The sequence below is a fragment of the Panthera uncia genome (genome assembly GCF_023721935.1).
Source record: "Panthera uncia isolate 11264 chromosome A3 unlocalized genomic scaffold, Puncia_PCG_1.0 HiC_scaffold_11, whole genome shotgun sequence".
NCBI classification, from domain to species: Eukaryota; Metazoa; Chordata; class Mammalia; order Carnivora; family Felidae; genus Panthera; species Panthera uncia.
Window position 1 is genome coordinate 21,981,018 of NW_026057578.1, and position 18,537 is coordinate 21,999,554.

The 18,537-nt window shown below is 43.1% G+C and overlaps 2 protein-coding genes and 1 long non-coding RNA gene across 3 annotated transcripts in view; 2 read left to right on the plus strand and 1 right to left on the minus strand.

Moving 5' to 3' along the window:
- The window catches only part of RBL1 (RB transcriptional corepressor like 1), a 64,903-nt gene extending 60,447 nt beyond the window's left edge, over positions 1 to 4,456 (plus strand). The window contains exon 23 of the mRNA XM_049650831.1: positions 4,236 to 4,456. The gene's annotated coding sequence lies outside the window, so the exon portion shown is untranslated. The remainder of the gene's footprint in view (positions 1 to 4,235) is intronic.
- LOC125936639 (uncharacterized) overlaps positions 1 to 14,657 on the minus strand; it is a 53,679-nt gene extending 39,022 nt beyond the window's left edge. Inside the window, exons 1-3 of the long non-coding RNA XR_007462086.1 lie at positions 14,570 to 14,657; positions 12,708 to 12,761; positions 2,887 to 2,967 (exon numbers count right to left, since the gene is read on the minus strand). This is a non-coding gene — a long non-coding RNA (uncharacterized LOC125936639). The remainder of the gene's footprint in view (positions 1 to 2,886; positions 2,968 to 12,707; positions 12,762 to 14,569) is intronic.
- Positions 14,658 to 14,765: 108 nt separating this feature from the next.
- The window catches only part of SAMHD1 (SAM and HD domain containing deoxynucleoside triphosphate triphosphohydrolase 1), a 51,099-nt gene continuing 47,327 nt past the window's right edge, over positions 14,766 to 18,537 (plus strand). Inside the window, exon 1 of the mRNA XM_049650834.1 lies at positions 14,766 to 15,067. Coding sequence (XP_049506791.1) covers positions 14,860 to 15,067 — 208 coding nt within the window. The 5' untranslated portion in view covers positions 14,766 to 14,859. The remainder of the gene's footprint in view (positions 15,068 to 18,537) is intronic.

Genomic DNA, 18,537 nt, shown 5'->3' on the forward strand with positions numbered 1-18,537 from the left:
TTTAATATAATTTATTGTAAAATTGTCTAACATATAGTGTATAAAGTGTGTTCTTGGTTTTTGGGGTAGATTTCCACGGTTATAGAACATAACGCTTACATAACAACACCCAGTGCTCATCCTAACAAGTGCCCTCTGCAATGCCCATCACCCATTTTCCCCTGCCCCCCACCCACCCCCATCAAACCTCAGTTTGTTCTCTGTATTTAAGAGTCTTTTATGGTTTGCCTCCCTCCCTCTTTGTTTGCAACTTTTTTTTTCCCCTTCCCTTTCCCCATGGTCTTCTGTTAAGTTTCTCAAGATCCACATATGAGTGAAAACTCATATCTGTCCTTCTCTGACTGACTTATTTCACTCAGCATAATACTTTCCAGTTCTATCCACGTTGCTGCAAATGGCATGATTTCATTCTTTCTCATTGCCAAGTAGTATTCCATTGTATATATAAACCACATCTTCTTTATCCATTCATCAGTTGATGGACATTTAGGCTCTTTCCATAATTTGGCTATTGTTGAAAGTGCTGACTCATAGGGGCACATGTACCCCAATGTTTGTAGCAGGGTTTCTTTTGAGGGGAGGAAAATCATTTTAGAGCTTAATCTAGATGGTGGTTGTATAACATTGTGAATTTACTAAAATACACTTTAAAATGATTATTTTAAAAAAATAAAAATGTAATTTTTAAGTTAGGTGAATTTCACCTCAGTTCAAAAAATGCCTTAGACACATAAAGAAACAGGATTATTTTAACTCCTTGGAATGAATTTGTGGGCCAAATTATGTTACTGACTTAAGGAAAGGGTTTATTTCTCTCTTAGTGCCTTCATTCATATTTCTCCAGATGAAACTCACAGCTTAAAGTTCTTTTCTAATTAAGATTTTAATGTTAGATTATATTAATTCAGATTTTTTAAGAAAGTAATAATATTCCTGCTCATTTTTATTTTCTTCTTTTTTTTCTTCTTTTATACTACTTTCACTAAGTCAAAAATGTTACTAGCTGCCTACCATATTCCTGGCCCTTAGCTAGGTGCTAGGGATATAAAACTAAACCAGCCTTAGTTTTCATTCTCAAGATATAATAATTGTAACCCATTACTACAGTTGATCTTTGAACAACGTGGGGGTTAGGGACACTGACATCTCCACACACACACCTCATGCCCTGCCATTAAAGATCCGTGTATAATTTTTGACTCCCCCAAAAACTCAATTATTGACCAGAATTCCACCTTACCAATAACAAATGGTTGATTAACACATACTTTGTATGTTTTATATGTTATATATCGTATTCTTACAATAAGAGAAAAAAAATGTTAAGGAAAATACAGTACTGTTCTGTATTGAAAAAAAATCTGCCTGTTAAGTGGACCTGCACAGTTCAAACCCACGTTGTTCAAGAATCAGCTGTATAATGTAATAAGTATAGTAATAGAGCTCTACACAAAGAGGCATGGTATTAGCACAGAAAAGAGAATGAATTACTCTGCCTGGGCAGGTGTGTGAAGGAAATCTAAAATTACTCTAAAGGGGAAGGAGCTAAGTGGTAATTCAGTCCTTAGGGATGAATAACTGCCATTCAGAGAGCACAACCTGTAGAAAGGCCCAGAGGCATGACTGTACCATAGGTTTGGGAATTACAGGTAGTTCAGTGAGGTTGGAGTATAGTGTGCACAGGCAAAAATACAATGCAAAATAGGGCTAGGAACGTAGGCAGGGGCCTTTCACAGTTGGGTTTTCTAATCTAGGTTAAGCAGCTCAGGCTTGATCATTCCCAGTGGTTCTTAACATTGGCTGCAACTGGGGAGCTTTGAAAAATTCACCAGTGGATGGGTCCCTCCCCTAGAGTTTTTAGTGGGTCTGGGGAACAGCCTAGCATCCAGATTTCTAAATACTTCCTAGGTAAGCACCTAAGGTTGAGTTGAGAATCACTACTGTAGGCCATGGAGAGTCACTAAAGAGATTTTAATTTTAGGTGGATAATGACAAAATCTGATGTTTATTTTAGAGTAGCAATTCCCAAATTTGCCCAAGGATGAGAATTACCTGAGCCACATGATAACAATACAGATTCTTAGGTCCTGCCCTTTACCATGGAATGATCATCTCCAGAAATTTTGTTGAACTGTTAACCTCTGTTCCAAGTGATAGTCACCCCCAAGTAAGTTAGAGACCTGGTAGTGCTTCTCAAATTTAATGTGCATAGGAATCACCAGGGATTGTTGATCCTGGTAAAACTCAGATCCTGATTCAGTAGATCTGAGGTTGGGCCTAATATTCTGCTTTTCTAGCAAGCTCCCTTAACGCCAATGCTGCTAGTCCAAGGACTACACTTTGAATAGCAAGGTTTAGGAATCTGAAGCTGTGGAGAGGCTGGAGGAGAGGATGGTTAGACTGATATGAGACACAAATTTGTAGTTCTTAATTTTGGAGTAATTTTGTCCCTTTAAGGGACATTTGGCAATGATTGGAGGCATTTTTGCATTTTTGGTTATCGCAATTCAGGGGCGAGCGTGCACCAGTCCCTGAATTAAGTAAACACCTGTCAAGAAGAGCTGTACACTTTCGGATGCTGGTAGTGGGGACAGTCACCTGACTGAGCATGTATGGGGTCACAGTCAGGGATGACTTTCCAGGAAGGATTAATGATGATAGATTCCAGGTGGGGTAACTAATATATATGTGAGGTTATTTGGCATCAATGACAGACCCTTAATATGTTAAGAAAATGTTCAGGAGGTTTCAGATCCTCAGATCCTACATCTAGGCAATAGTCCCATCAAAATTCCCAATGGTAAGAATCACTGTTGAAGATTTATGAAGCATACAGATTCAGTAGGATGATGCACAGTTTTGTTAAGCATCCCAGGCTGTTCTTACCATGGAAGTCTGAAGCCAGCAGAAGAGTATAATGGCCAAGAGTATGGAGATCCAGGTTCAAATATCCTCCTTGACGCTGCACTGCCAAACCAAATTGAATGTTACTTCAGTTAGGTCATCATCATCATCATCACTTCGGGAAATAATTAATTATAGAAAATCACATTTATTGTAGAGAAATTAGAAGATACATAAACAAAAGCAAAACAAACTATAGTCCCAGCACTCAGACATCATCTTTTTAAAGATTTTATTTTTGAGTAATCTGTACACATGACGTGGGGCTTGAACTCATAACTCTGAGATGAAGAGTCTCACACTCCACCAACAGAACCAACCAGGCACTCCTAAAAATTTGTTAAATTTAAAAAGATGACCTCTTTAATAAAATCGGCCAGAGCTTGTTTTAATAAACAACGACCTCAAGGGCGCCTGGCTGGCTCAGTTAGTGGAGCATGAGACTCTTGATCTCAGGGTTGTGAGTTCCATCCCCACATCGAGTGTAGAGATTACTTAAAAATAAAATCTTTAGGGGGGCCTGGGTGGTTCAATCGGCTAAGTGTCTGGTTTTGGTTCAAGCCATGATCTTGGGGTTCATGAGTTTGAGCCCCAAATCAGGTATGATGGAGCCCCAGTTCTGGTGAGCATGAGTCCCTCTTCTCTCTCTCCCCACCCCCCCCCTCAGACCCTAGTCACTTGTGCCCTCGTTCTCTCCAAATAAATAAAATCTTAAAAAAATGTATTACAATTATTTTTCACATGAAGGAAAATGTGTAAGTCTTAAGTTGTATATGCTACACTGAATTTTTTCCAGCTTTGTTGGGGTATAATTTACATAGAGTAAGATGTACCCATTTTCAGTATACAGTTTGATGAATTTTAATAATAGTATATAGTTGTATAACTACCACCACAATCCATATATAGAATATTTCCAGGGGCACCTGGGTGGCTCAGTTGGTTGAGCGTCCAACTTCGGCTCAGGTCATGATCTCACAGTTCGTGAGTTCAAGCCCCACGTTGGGCTCTGTGCTGACAGCTCAGAGCCTGGAGCCTGCTTCAGATTCTGTGTCTCCCTCTCTGCCCCTTCCCCATTCATGCTCTGTCTCTCTCTGTCTCTCAAAAATGAATAAACATTTAAAAAAAAAATTTCCATCACTTCAAAACATTCTCTTGTGCCCTCTGATCTTCCCTGCCCTCCCCACATCCTTCCCACCACACACTCTACTCAGTCAACTGTTGACTCTTTTTTCATTATAGTTTTGCCTTTTCTAGACTTTAATATAAAATATATGTATGCACAGTATGTAACCTTTTGTTTATTATTTGTTGTTTTAATTTTTTTTTAGTGTTTATTTCTATTTGAAGGAGAGAGAGACAGAGCATGAATGGGGAGAGGCAGAGAGAAAGGGAGGAAGACACAGAATCCAAAGCAGGCTCCAGGCTCCAAACTGCCAGCACAGAGCCCAACATGGGGCTTGAATCCATGAGCCACAAGATCATGACCTGAGCTCAAGTAGGACGCCCAACCAACAGAGCCACCCAGGTGCCCCTTTTTAAAAAAATTTTTAATGTTTATTTATTTTAAGAGAGAGAGTACACAAGCAGGGGAGGGGCAGGGGGAGAGAGAGGGGGAGGGGGGGAGAGAGAGGAGGAGGGAGGGAGAGAGAGGGGGAGGGAGAGAGAGAGAGGTAGAGAAAGGACCCCAAGCAGGCTCTGTGGTAGCCTGAACCATGAGATCATGACCTGAGCCAAAATCAAGAGTCGGATGCTTAACCAACTGAGGAACCCAGGCGCCCCAGTATGTAACCTTTTGTATTTGAGTTCTGTCACTTAGTATAATGTTTCTGAGATTCATTCATGTTGTATGTGTAGATAATTTCTTTCTATTGCTAAATAACTGCCCATACTATGGGTTGTTAACAAAAACAGGCACCTGCATGGCTCAGTCGGTTAAGCGACTGACCAGCTCAGGTCATGATCTTGCCGTTTCGAGCCCTGCGTCAGGCTCTCTGCTGACAGCTCAGAGCCTGGAGCCGGTTTAGATTCTGTGCCTCCCTCTCTCTCTCTGCCCCTTCCCCACTCATGCTCTTTCTCTCTCAAAAATAAATAAACATTAAAAAAAACAAAACAGAGGCCCGAAATAGTGTAACTTAGACCAAGTTCCCAAATCAATGCTTAATTAATACATAATCTAATTGCAGTTTCAAGTTCCCCTAGAAATGTAGTCTTAACTGGTCAGTCAGGAATTTTTCAATTCCTGCCAATCAGGCAGGCACCTGGGTCCTCTTTTCCCCTCAAAGTGAAATGAGGTAGTCTGCATGATAAGACACCTTGCTTTTCCCCCTAAAAAACAGCCTTGCCAGGAACACTTCTTTTCTTCTGCTAATAACTTTCTTGCCCCACCATCCTATAAGAACGTTCTCCATTTTGAGGTGCACGTGGGTGGCTCAGTTGGTTAAGCCTCGGGCTCTTGATTTCCGCTCAGGTCACGATCTCACGGTTGGTAGGTTTGAGCCCCGCATCAGGCTCCGTGCCGAATGTGGAGCTTGCTTGGGATTCTCTCTCTTCCTCTCTCTCTGCCACTCCCCTGCTTATGCATGCTTGCTCGCTCTCTCTCAAGAATAAATAAATAAATTTTAAAAAGACAAAAAAACCTTTCCATTCTGTACTACACCATGGAGCACCTCTTTTGCTAGATGGGGTGCTGCCTGATTCATGAATCATTTAATAAATCCAGTTAAATCTTTAAATTTACTTGGTTGATTTTGTTATTTACCAGATTATACATACACCACAATTCATTTATCTATTTGCCAGTTGATGGACATTTGGGTTGTTTCTAGTTTTGTGTTATTAATAATTATGAATATCTGCATCCAAGTCTTTGTACTTATATTTTTATTTCTTTTATTATTTTATGAATTGGATTGCTGGGTCAAATGGCAAATATATGTTTAACTTCATAAAGTAATGACATGTCCTTTTTCAGAGTAGACCATTTTGAATTCTCACCAGCAGTGTATAAGGGTTCCATTTGTGGGGTGCCTAACTGGCTTAGTCGGTAGAGTGCAACTCTTCTTTTTTTTTTTTTTTTTTTTTTTTTTTAATTTTTTTTTTTAACGTTTATTTATTTTTGAGACAGAGAGAGATAGAGCATGAACGGGGGAGGGTCAGAGAGAGGGAGACACAGAATCTGACACAGGCTCCAGGCTCTGAGCTGTCAGCACAGAGCCCGATGCGGGGCTCGAACTCACGGACCGAGAGATCGTGACCTGAGCCGAAGTCGGCCGCTCAACCGACTGAGCCACCCAGGCGCCCCTAGAGTGCAACTCTTGATCTTGGCATTGTGGGTTCAAGCCCCACATACAGTGTAGAGATTACCTAAAAAAGAAAAAAATCTTAAAACAAAAAAAAAAGAGTTCCACTTGCTCCACATTCTGGCCACCTCTTGATGTGAATCTTGCTAGACTTTTTTCAATACATATATTATGTATTTTTTTTAGTAAGAAATGGATCATCTATCCATTTATATCACATACTTTGGCAGATTTATCATTGTAATGTCTAAATTATGCCCCAAGATGATTCTTTTTCTTTTGTTTTTTAAAAGTTTATTTATTTATTTTGAGAGAGAGAGAGAGAGCACATGCACACATGAGTGGGGGAGGGGCAGAGAGAGAGGGAGAGAGAGAATCCCAAACAGTCTCCCTGCTGTCAGCACAGAGCCCAGTGTGGGGCTCAAACTCACAAACTGTGAGATCATGACCTGAGCTGAAATCAAGAGTCTGATTCAACCAACTGAGCCATCCGGACGCTCCGACAATTCTTTCTCCCTCTCTCTCTCTCTCTTTTTTTTTTTTTTTTTTTTTTTCCTGAGAGAGAGAGAGAGACAGAGTGCCCGAGCCCGGGCACCCACGAAAGGACAGGCAGAGGAAAGAGAGAGAGAATCTTAAGCAGGCTCCACACCCAACATGGAGCCGGATGTGGGGCTCTGTCCCAGGACCCAGAGGTCATGACCTGAGCCGAAACCAAGAATTGGACGTTTAACTGACTCACTCAGGCTCCCCTTCTGTAACAATTCTAATGGTTATGTTCCAATGTATGGATGTATCATCATTTACGTTATTTTATCATCAAACAAGAAAAGATTAAAAGGGTGTTTCGGAGGTTTTTTGTTTGAATGTGTTTCAAATATTAGAACTGAGGGTTGATGGGGGGTGGGAGGGAGGGGAAAGTGGGTGATGGGCATTGAGGAGGGCACCTGTTGGGATGAGCACTGGCTGTTGTGTGGAAACCAATTTGGCAATACATTTCATATTTTAAAAAATAATAAATAAAAAATAATAAATAAATATAAAAATAAATAAATAAACATTAAAAAAAGTTTTTTTTTTTAAGTAAAAAATACATAGCAACAAATGAACAAGCAAAAAAAAAAAAGAACTTGGTATAAATTTTGTTTGGTGAGTCTAATGTTTGCAAAGTTAATCAGGCATTATTTGTAACATTATGATACAAGGTTATTAAAATACTAAAGATACTCATCATATAATGGAGTACCACATAGGCTCCCTTCACTTGGGTCTCTGTTCCCATGCCAAAGCACAGCACTTCCTAGGCCAACCAGCCTTTCCTGTACTTTTGGTTTCTTTTTTTTTTCCCCCAGAACTTATGATCTACTCGTGTTATCTGAATCTACCACTAGTAATTTAGTAAGTGCATATAGTTGAATATATAAACTTCAAGTGTGTATAAGCTCCATGTAGGTAGTACTTTTTCCCTGTGGTTTCCCCAAAGTGTGGAATGATGCATTAAAGAAAGTATGATATTGACATTTGTTGAATTAATGAAGAAGGAGGCTTAGGGATGCTTTTTATAATAATTATAACTCATATGTATGGAGCATTTTCTATGTGCCAGACTCAATTCTCGTAAAATCCTATAAGAAAACTTTTGTACAAAATTGGAAATTAAAGGCAGTGGCTGGCTGGCTAAGTTGGTAGAGCATGTGACTCTTGATCTCTGGGTTGTGAGTTAAGCCTCATGTTGGAAATAGAGCTTACTTTAAAAAAAAAAAAAAAAGGGACAGTCCTATTGTTGTGCAATCAATCTTCAGAATTTTTCATCTTGCAAAACCGAAACTATACCCATTAAACAACTTTCCTTTTCTCCTCTCCCTGGTTCCTGGAAACCACCATTCTAATTTCTGTTAGTTAGACTACTCCAGATACCACATTACATATAAGTGGAATTGATGTGGAAATGTTGGCATTCGGAGCAAATGGTCAAGAAAGAATTCTTGAGATGTCTTCAGTGCAAAAAGGTGGTTTTATTGGGGTGCCTGGGTAGCTCAGTCAGTTGAGCACCCAACTCTTGATTTCAGCTCAGGTCATGATACCAAGGTCATGGGATCAAGCCCTACGCCAGGCTCCTTGCTGAATGTAGAGCCTGCTTAAGATTCTCTGTCCCTCCCTTTGCCCCTCTCCCCTGCTCACAAGCTCACTTTCTCTTTCTAAAAATAAAAAGGTGGTTTTATTAAAACACGGGTCCAGACTCGCTGACAGAAAGAGCTGCACTGGGGTTGTGATGGGTGACTGATTATATATTTTCAAGTTGGGAGAGGGTTAGGGAAAGCACAAGCCTCCAAGGAATTTGGGAAACAGGGTTTCCAGGATCCTGAGGCTAGCTATTGTTCGGAAAAGGTCAATGAAAAATTACTGTGTAGTAAATCCTCAGTCATGAGACCCTTCAGATGTATATCAGTGAGCCATATGCTTGGAGGATGACTGCTAACCTATGTTTGAGGGGTTAGAGATAAAGGAAGTTTCCAAAGAAATTTTTATATGTTTATTATTTTTTTAAGTTTATTTATTTATTTTGAGAGAGACAGTGCGAGTGGGGGAAGGGCAGAGAAAGAGGGAGAGAGAAAGAATCCCAAGTAGGCTCCACACTGTCAGCACAGAGCCCAACGCAGGGCTCGGATTCATGAACCCAGGAGAACATACATAACCTGAGCTGAAACCTGAGTTGGACGCTTAACCGACTGAGCCGCCCAGGCACCCCAGAATTTTTATATGTTTAAACTAGACTCACAGGATCCTGGAGGGTCAGGATAATGTTGAGATAAGATTGCCTTTTGCCCTTAGCAAAGTGTCAACACTGAGGGAGCTGAGCTCTCAGAGGAGTTCATTCCGCCTGTTTGAAGGACTTGTCAATGGGCTGTAGGTAGTAAGGAAATTTAACTTTTTCTTTTGCCTTTGTTTCCCACATCATAAAGCATTTGTCTTTTTGTGACATTAACATAATGTCCTCAAGGTTCATTCACGTTGTAGCATGTCAGAATTTCCTTCTTTTAAGGTTCAGTAGTATTCCACTATAAGTATATACATTTTCTTTATCCGTTCATCTGTCTTTCGACTGCAGCCTAATTTTTAATCTGTATGATATACAATGTCTTTCAGTATTAGTCTTGAGTGACTCAGATTCACGTAAGGATCCCTGTATTCTGGGAAGTCTGTACTCTTAAGTTTCATTTCTTCCTTTGCTCTGGAAAACTGTTTGTTTACATTTGAGAGCACATCCTCACACTCCCAGTTACCACAGAAGGAACTCTGCCTGTTGAAAGATTCCCAGATAACAAAAGTGTTGGGCAGGGGTGGTTGTGGTAATGACCTCCAATGACAATCTTCTCCCTTCACTCAATTTTCTTCTAAACCCTCTCTCCCAGTTGCCTCCTGCAAACCCCAAATGCCTCACCTTTACTGTGTCTTCCCTAAACTTCCCACTTTGGAAGCCTTAGCACCAGCTTCCACCAACACCCTGAAGATTCAGTGCCCCCTTCGCTACTTTCCCAAGGAAAAGGGTCTTTTCACCAAGGTACACTGCTGTCCTCCTCAGAATCTGGTGCCAGTTCCCCCCCAGTACTCAGAGAGGACTGGGTAAGGGAAAGTTCACTTTCCTGCAGCTGCTTCACTTTTTTTTTTTTTTTATTTTTTTTTTTTTTATTAAAGTAAGCTGTATGGGGGTGCCTGGGTGGCTCAGTCGGTTAAAGCGTCTGACTTCAGCTCAGGTCATGATCTCACAGTTTGTGGGTTCAAGCCCCGCATCGGGCTCTGTGCTGGCAGCTCAGAGCCTGGAGGCTGCTTCAGATTCTGTCTCCCTCTCTCTCTGCCCCTCCTCCACTCATACCCTGTCTCTCAAAAATAAATAAATGTAAAAACAAAACAATTTTTTAATAAAAAATATAATAAAGTAAGCTGTATGCCCATGCCCAAGGTGGGGCTGGAAGTACCACCCTGAGATCAAGAGTGGAATTCTCCACCGACTGAGCCAGCCAGGCGCCTCTCTGGCAACCACTTCAAATGTATGTGGTACTTCTCTTTCCTAGGGATAGAGGCTTTTCTCAGTCCTGTAAAAAGTGAATAAGAGCATCTTAAACACTATGGTTATTGGTCCACTTTAACTCACAATATAGGTAAGTTCAGTATGCTTGTTATGCATGTGTAACTCCAATCTCACCCAAGTTACAGGTTTTAAGTCCCACCTTTATAGAAATCCTGAAACCCTTATCCTTGTTGATAATAGAGACACCCACCCTCCAGAACAAGTCCCAAGAATACAAATGCCCAGAGAAGAGCCCAACATGGGGCTGGATCTCAGGAAATGTGAGATCACGACCTGAGCTGAAATCAAAGAGTTGGACCCTTAACTGAGTGAGCCACCCAGGCACCCCAAGGGTGAGTTTTTAAGTGAGAAGGATCACAATGTAAACAAGATATTTAACTTGGGGAAGGAATGTAAAAAAAAATGAACAAAGCCTTCCTTAATACTTGAATCATTATGTGTTTTGTTACTAATGACAGCACCCTTAAGAGTAGAGAAATAGACAAATACATGTGACTTTATTTTTTTTTATGTTTATTTATTTTTGAGAGAGAGAGAGAGTGCTAGTTGGGGAGGGGCAGAGAGAGAGGGAGACACAGAATCTGAAGCAGGCTCCAGGCTCTGAGCTGTCAGCACAGAGCCCGACACAGGGCTCAAACCCACAAACTGTGAGATCATAACCTGAGCCAAAGTCAGATGCTTCACCGACTGAGCCATCCAGGCGCCGCCATGTGACTTTATTTTGCATAATAACCAAGAAGCCTGGGACCCAAAGATTGGCAACCACAAAGTCAAAATGTCCAACCTTAGGCCATCAACTCAGGAGTGGACATAGTACAAACATGTTGGTCATATGTATTAGTCTGCTAGGACTGCCGTAACAAAATACCACAGACAGTGGCTTAAATATAACAGAAGTTTAGTTTCTCACTCTTCTGGAGGCTGGAAGTCCAAGATCGAGGTGCCAGCACAGTTGGTTTCTGGTAAGACCTCTCTTCCTGGCTTCTAGACAGCCATGTTCTTGCTGTGTCCTCACGTGGTCTTTCCGTTGTGTGTGCACAGGGAAGGAGATGTTACCAGAGGGAAACTTGTCAATGTACCTGATGCACAGTAAGCCAATGTCTGAGACACCAGTTTTGAAACAAAGCTTTACTATCAGAAGGGCAGCCCAAAAAGAAGGCAGGGGTTGTTCCAAAAGAAAGCTACCTTAGCTTTGTTGAGCTTTGTTGCTTTGTTGAGCCTAGGAACAGTTCATATATAGGGAAGTAAAGGTAAATACGTGAAAGGATTGAGGCACGGAAACTGAAGGGATTCTATTTTATTTTATTATTTTTTTTAAGTTTAGGAATGCCTGGGTGGCTCAGGTCACAAAACTTAGATTTGTGAATTCATGCCCCACTTCCAGCTCTGTTCAAAGAACAAAGAAGCTATGTTCCCACTCGAAGGGAAGACAAGAAAGTTAATCATTCTCTAAGTTCATCCTAGGCCCTCAAACACCTGGATCAGGTAACATCCAAAAAGAACCGGATCCTAAACATGTTCCAGGACATTAGCTTCCAGCGAACAAACCTCCATCAACCCTGTCATCAGTAATCCCCACCTTTGGTGATTTATAGGATAACACCTATTGTTCACCTGACGCTTACCTTTGATCTGACCCTACCTTGCCTTCCTGAAGGAACACGTACCCTGGACCCCTTTCCAATATAAACCCCTAACCCCAAGCAACAGAGAGACTCACTTTTCCAAGTCTTTCAGACACTGTCTGCTATACTCCATCACTTACACTATTCAATAAACTAATCTCCTTTCCTCCTGGCTTGGGTATAGAGATTACTTAAAAAATAAAAAATTTTCAATATAAAATTAAGTTAAAAAAAAGAATTTTGGCTTGGCTTTGGGATTTGGGGAAAATACTAAAAAAAAAAAAAAAAAAGAAAGAAAGAAAGAAGTCTTGAGAAGGCTAGGTTCCACAAAGGGTGGAGAGGAAGTAAAACAGTGATGACAGCTGGCATTGAGAACCAGCAGCACTGGTTGAAGAGGAAGCTGCGGAGAGATAAAAACCACAAGGTTAATGCTGACAGAAATAAAATTGCCCAGCTCAGCTGGGTAGGTGGAAGGTAGCTAGGGAAGGGCTGAGAAAAATTGCTGGAGATATTCAAGGTCATTAAGCAATGGGCTTGAAATTAATTTGAAATTACCTTTTTTTTCTAGTCCTAACTATGGTGAGTGAGAAATCAGAGGCGAGTCTGAGCAGTCATCTCCTTTAATATGACCAGAGCACAGGGCCTATGTCAAGTAGGTAACTGTTCCCAAGTTGTGGAAAGATAGAAGGAACAAGATCACCAGAACTGTAAATAGAGTTAACTCTATTCAGCAAACCAAAAAGCACCAAAGTTTGGGAGTCAGCTTAAAATCTCAATTCTGTCACTTACCAGCCATGTGACCTTGAGCGAGTAACCAACCATCTTGCACAAGATCTAGGGCCCCTAGAAAGTAGAGGAAATACTAAATATGGAATTAAATTACACTCTTAAACAAACACAGACAAATAGAAAATTAAAGTTCTCAAAAGCAGCTGCTTTGAACAAACCCAGTTGGTTAAACTTAAAACCCTGCTTATATCACCTTCTACTGCCAAGGAAACCTTGCTGTCAGGGCAGATTTTCCCATAAGTCTAAAAAATACAAGTTTTTAAGCCAGCCATTTCCAACTTGAAATATAAGGCTTTCATTCATGTGCTATATGTTGTCTCTTTCACCCCTTTGTTTTGGTTTCACAAGTCTTGGCAACTCTCTCATCTCATCTCAAATTATTCTGGGGCTTAAGGGCATGTTTTGCTGAGCCTGGCTCTTTTAGGCAGACAGAGGGCAAGTACCCCTCTCTATACTTTTCACCATGGCTCTGTGGGACAAAGGAGCAATTGAAAGTTTTGAGTTAACTGATATAATTCTATGTCAAAATTCCCATTAACAAGCAGGTTAGCAAGTGACTTTGGAGCCAAGCTAGATTGTCTGGGTTTGAATCCAGGCTTCATCACTTACTAGCTGTGTGACCACAGGCAAATTATTTACTTATTTCTCTGTTCCTTAGTTTCTTACACCCTGAGGTGGTTGTGATACATAAATGAATTAATATTTGTAAAACCCTTAGAAAAATGCCTGGCACCACAGTAAAGCTCTAAGTGTATGCTAGTAATATTTTGCTCTCTACCAGACCACTAGTTCATAATGCTTGATGATAATCGGCCTCATACACTCTTTATCCCCTAGATGGGTCTATGGCTGGGTGGATGGAGAGGTGTAATGGCTTTAGTGGTGGTAGCAGTAGTCTTTTTACTAGTTAATTGCATGAACTAGGATTTACAGGGAAGTTTGGTCCTCCCCCCGAGTGACTAAATTGACGGGGGCATGCCTCCCATTTTTACAGGCTGTTACGACCAGGTGGTAAAAGTCCTTGAAGATAAATTTTAAGTAATGTTGAAAAAGAAACAGGTCCAAAATGAAATCACCCGTGTGAGGCCCCACATCAGCAAACCAAGACTTAGTGTCTAACCTAATTGCAGTTTCAGCCTTTCCCTGAACTGTGACCTTTAACAGGTCAGTCTGGTATTTCTTGGCTAGCACTAGTGAGTTAGTGGCCTGGTAGACCCCTGCCTTCCCCCCACAGCTGGGTGACTCTGCCTAAAACAATCCTTTCTTTTGTCATGACTTCCTTGTCTTACACCCTTTCTGTCTTTAAAAATCTTCCATTTTGTACAGTTCCTTTCTCCTTACTAGATAGGATGTTATCCTATTCATGAATCATTGAATCAAGCCAATTAGATCTTCAAATCTACTCAGGTGAATTTTGTTGAACAGTAATCGGGATGACCACTTCCTTTTCTCTGGGCAGGGAGTTGGGCTGGAGAGAGGGGTTGAGGATTCTTTTAGAGAGAAATTTGAAGTCTGCTTCTGTTTGGAAACCTGAAGATAAGAGTTCATGGCTAGGCACCCCCAGGGCCCTCTAACTGCCCAGCGATACCGTAGGTTGTGAAATGCAAGAAGACTACCTTCATATCAGATCTGAAATCATTCTAGGGTCTTCCAGTTCAGCTTCTTGCCCATTTGTCTCTCAATTGGGAAGATGCTGGCCGCCTGATGATGGCTTTTTAGGTTTAAGTTTGGGGCATATGAAACACGGCCAAGGGTATGCCTGGGATATTCATTTGGAAGAAGACACCCGCAATTCACCAGAGGAGCCCGCGCTCCGGGCTTTGGCGGGGCTTCCACGGGTCCTAGATACACTCTTTCCTCACCTCGCCCCTATTAGCACTTCCTCGGCTCTGCGTCTAGTCGGCCCCTTTCGGTAAACTTCCCGACCTGTTGAGGACCAGTGGGCTGTCATTGCGCCTGCGCAAGGGGGCCCGGTGGCTGAAGTGGCTGGGCTGCCCGGCCGCAAGGTCTGAGTACCAGTGCGCCTGCGCGGGAGGCCGGTAGGCTGGCAGTGCCGAGCGGACTCGTCCCCACCGACCGGCAGTCAGTGCGCTTGCGTGCGGTCCCAGCGCCGCGGTTCTTGACTGTGCTGTGCAGGGCGCTGGTTGTAGCCATGCAGGGAGCGGACTCGGACCAGCCCTTCAAACGGCCCCGACGCGATGGCAGCCCGAGAACCCCGCCAAACATCCCTTCCGCGGCGGCGGAGAGCTCCCCGGGCCCCAAGCTCCACCGCGACCACCAGACCTGGGGCCCGGAGCAGGTGTGCTGCTTCCTAAAGCGCAGTGGCTTCAGTGATCCCGGACTGCTGGAACGCTTCCGAGGTAGCAGGGCTGCAGGGCTGAGGGGCCGGGGAACCGCGACCCGAGGCGGGGACCGCGGGCCTGAGGGGAGGGCACGCCGAGGCAGTGACCTGGGGGCCTCAGAGAGGACCCGAAGCGGAGAAGGGAGACCTGCGCGGGGAGATACGAAAGGGGTGGACCTGAGGCGGGGGGTGTGGGGCGCCGAGCCGGAGATGAGCTGAGGCGGAGAGCCCCTCTGAGCAGGGGGCCTGCGGCGGGGAAGGTACCAGAAGGGGTAGACCTGAGGCGGGGGTGCCGAGGTGTTGGGGGCGGGGGGGGGGGGGAAGTGGGGGGACGACCTGAGGTGGAGAGTCCTCCAGAACCGGGGGCCTGAGACGGGGACGGGAGGTGCCAGAAGGGGCGCCCAGGAGTGCCCCCCGGAGATGGAGGGAGGAGAAATGGGGCGTCTGGGGCTGGGGACCCGCAGAGGGGGAAGCCGACTTTGAGGATCGTGAACTTGGGTGAGGCACCTGGTGTGAGGCTGGTGGGTTTCTTCGGGAACTGGTCACCCCAGCGCGGGGCAGGCGAGACTCCGGTCCCTGTTGTGACCTAGAAGAACGTTTTCCCCAGACCGTAGTCGGAGGGGCGCTGTCATTCAGACTCACGGGGCTCGGGAGACCCCCTCTGTGCTCCTGCAGCTCCTGGAGCACTTGGAGTGTGTTTTGCTTTCAGGTTTAAGTTTTCTCCCTTGGCCCCTCAACCCGGGGTTTTCCTAAGGGGGAGGGCACATGCTCTGTGAATCCCTGCATCCCCATTGCCTTACCGTAGCATGCCAGCAGGGCTCGGTGCGTTTGTTGACCACCCTTGTAGAGCTTGGTAATGATTCTGTTTTGGTCTCCAAAATCAGTTTGCCTAGTTAAATCTGAATGACACTGGGAGTGCTGAGCTGACCACCGGACTCCCAGCAGCCCACAACTTGGCCACATCACATGGGGCAAATGTGTGGGTTGTGAGTTTTAAGCAACTGGCTCCAGTTCAAGCATCCATCCAGTTGAGATCTAAACTTGCCCTAACGGATGTGAAGCTTAACCTCTCTCTGTCTTACCCATTTGTAAGTTTAATAAATTTTTGCAGTTATAGGGTGGAGTCCTGTTTGTCTAGGGTCGGAGGGACTTAGTGTTTGAAGACTTAAAAAACAAGCTTGATGGTGTGGGAAATGGTACTTCTTTTTTCTCCTCCCCCCCCTTTGGTTGGCCTGCACTCAGAAGGTTTCTCTGAATAGCAACTAGGTGGGGATGAAGTAGTTTTATATTTTCTGTCTCCAAAATATGATGGACTATGTTGTTGGCTTTCTCTTTCAGTGGTGTTCTATAGATTTTGTTTTTGTTTTTGGTGTTCTGTAGATTAAGTCATCAACCTTCAGAATGATCTCTTGAACCTACAGTCAAATGCTAGCAGAACTCACTACTTGCTTTAATTGGTAAAAACTGACCTTACATTCACAATTGCTCATTTCTTTTTTCTTTCTTTTTTCTTTTTAAATTTTTTTTAAAACATTTATTTATTTTTGAGACAGAGAGAGACAGAGCATGAACAGGGGAGGGTCAGAGAGAGAGGGAGACACAGAATCTGAAACAGGCTCCAGGCTCTGAGCTGTCAGCACAGAGCCCGACGCGGGGCTCGAACTCACAAGACCGCGAGATCATGACCTGATCTGAAGTCGGCCGCTTAACCGACTGAGCCACCCAGGTGCCCCTCTTTTTTCTTTTTTTTAAGATTTTTTATTTTTAAGTAATCTGTACACCGAGGATGGGGCTCGAACTTACAACCCTGAGATCCAGAGTCCAATGGATCACCTGACTGAGCCAGCCAGGTGCCCCAACAAATGCTCATTTCTTAACCGTCTGCTGCTTTGTCTTGACCAAAACTTTAGTCAGCCTTCTCTCTCTCCTAGAAGGCCCTGAAATCTTGCTTGTCCCCAAACCTGAACAAGCACTAAAAAAGTGGAATGCCCCATCATCAGCCTCTCCGGTAACCAGCTGAGCATAGCAGGATACCGTCCTGTCAGACTCCACTGGGATCACTTCCTTTACCCTATGAAAAAAAACAGCAACACTTTTTTCTGTTTCATTTTGAACCACTTGGAGATTTCTGAGGTCACAACATTCTCCCTATTGCAATAGTCTTCCTTTCTAATCCCTATCTTAGTCTGGGTTTGCTTTTATTTGGCAAAACAAGGTATTGGGTCCCTTTCCTCATTATGGAATACAGTCTCACAGGAACCCTGAAATTAATTAATCAATTAATTAATTTATTTATTTATTTTTTAATGTTTATTTTTGAGAGAGAGAGAGATACAGAGCACGAGTGGGGTGGGGCAGAGAGAGAAGGAGACACAGAATCTGAAGCAGGCTCCAGGCTCTGAGCTGTCAGCACAGAGCCTGACATGGGGCTCCAACTCACAGACCTCGAGATCATGACCTGAGCCAAAGTCAGATGCTCAACTGACTGAGCCACCCAGGCCCCCTGGAGCCCTGAAATTTAGAGGCTGTAATCCCTGTTTTGTTTACAGATGATGTGTTTGAGGTCTAAAGATGTTAAGTAACTTTCTAAAAGTCATACAACTGGAAAAAAAAGCAGAACTGAATGTTAAGATTTTGTCTTTGGACTCCAGAATTCATGCCAGCTATACCTTAACAAGTGTTCTCATCAAAGATCATCAAGGGTGGGGTTGAGCCCTGAGTCAGGCTGTTAGTGTGGAGCGTGCTTGGGATTCTCTCTCTCTGTCTCTCTGTCTCTCTCTCTCTCTTCTCTCTCTCTCTCTGACCCTCCCCTACTCATGAGTGCTCTTCCTCTCTCAAAATAAATAAACTTAAAAAAAAAAAAAAAAAAGATTTTTGTTTGTTTGAAAATAGTCCAGAGTTGTAGAATCTGGGGTCAGGAAGGAGTAAAATTAATTATATAGTGAGAGAAAGAAAAATAAACGTATATATATTTCAAAACACAGTATTATGTGCTTTTCTTGGAGGTTTTTTTTTTTAAGTCTTTTATTGTTTAAGTAATTTGTACACCCAGTGTGGGGCTCAAACTCACATCTCCGAGATCTGGGAGTCAAGCCCCTCCTTGGAGGTTTTAGAACTCAATCAACACTTGGCACCCTTCAGGCTATGGTTTTGACCTGACTATTCTAAGAACAATAGATTTAAGCTTCCTTTCCTCCCCCCACGCCAAACCTCACCTGTTTTAGAAGGAAGCCACTGGTTTTGCTGCTGGACTTCCTCACAAATAAGTCATTCAAATAATTTAAAAGTTTTTACTTGATTTATCAAAAATAGCCTGTCAATATAGTTATCTAATTAAAATGAAGACTATCCAAGTGAGAGGGGTGCCTGGCTGGCTCAGTCTGTAGGATATGTGACTTTTGGTCTGGGGGTTGTGAGTTTGAGCCCCATGTGGAGAAAAAGACTTTCCAAGTGGCAAATGAAAGTGGTTTTTACACACAGTCCATTACC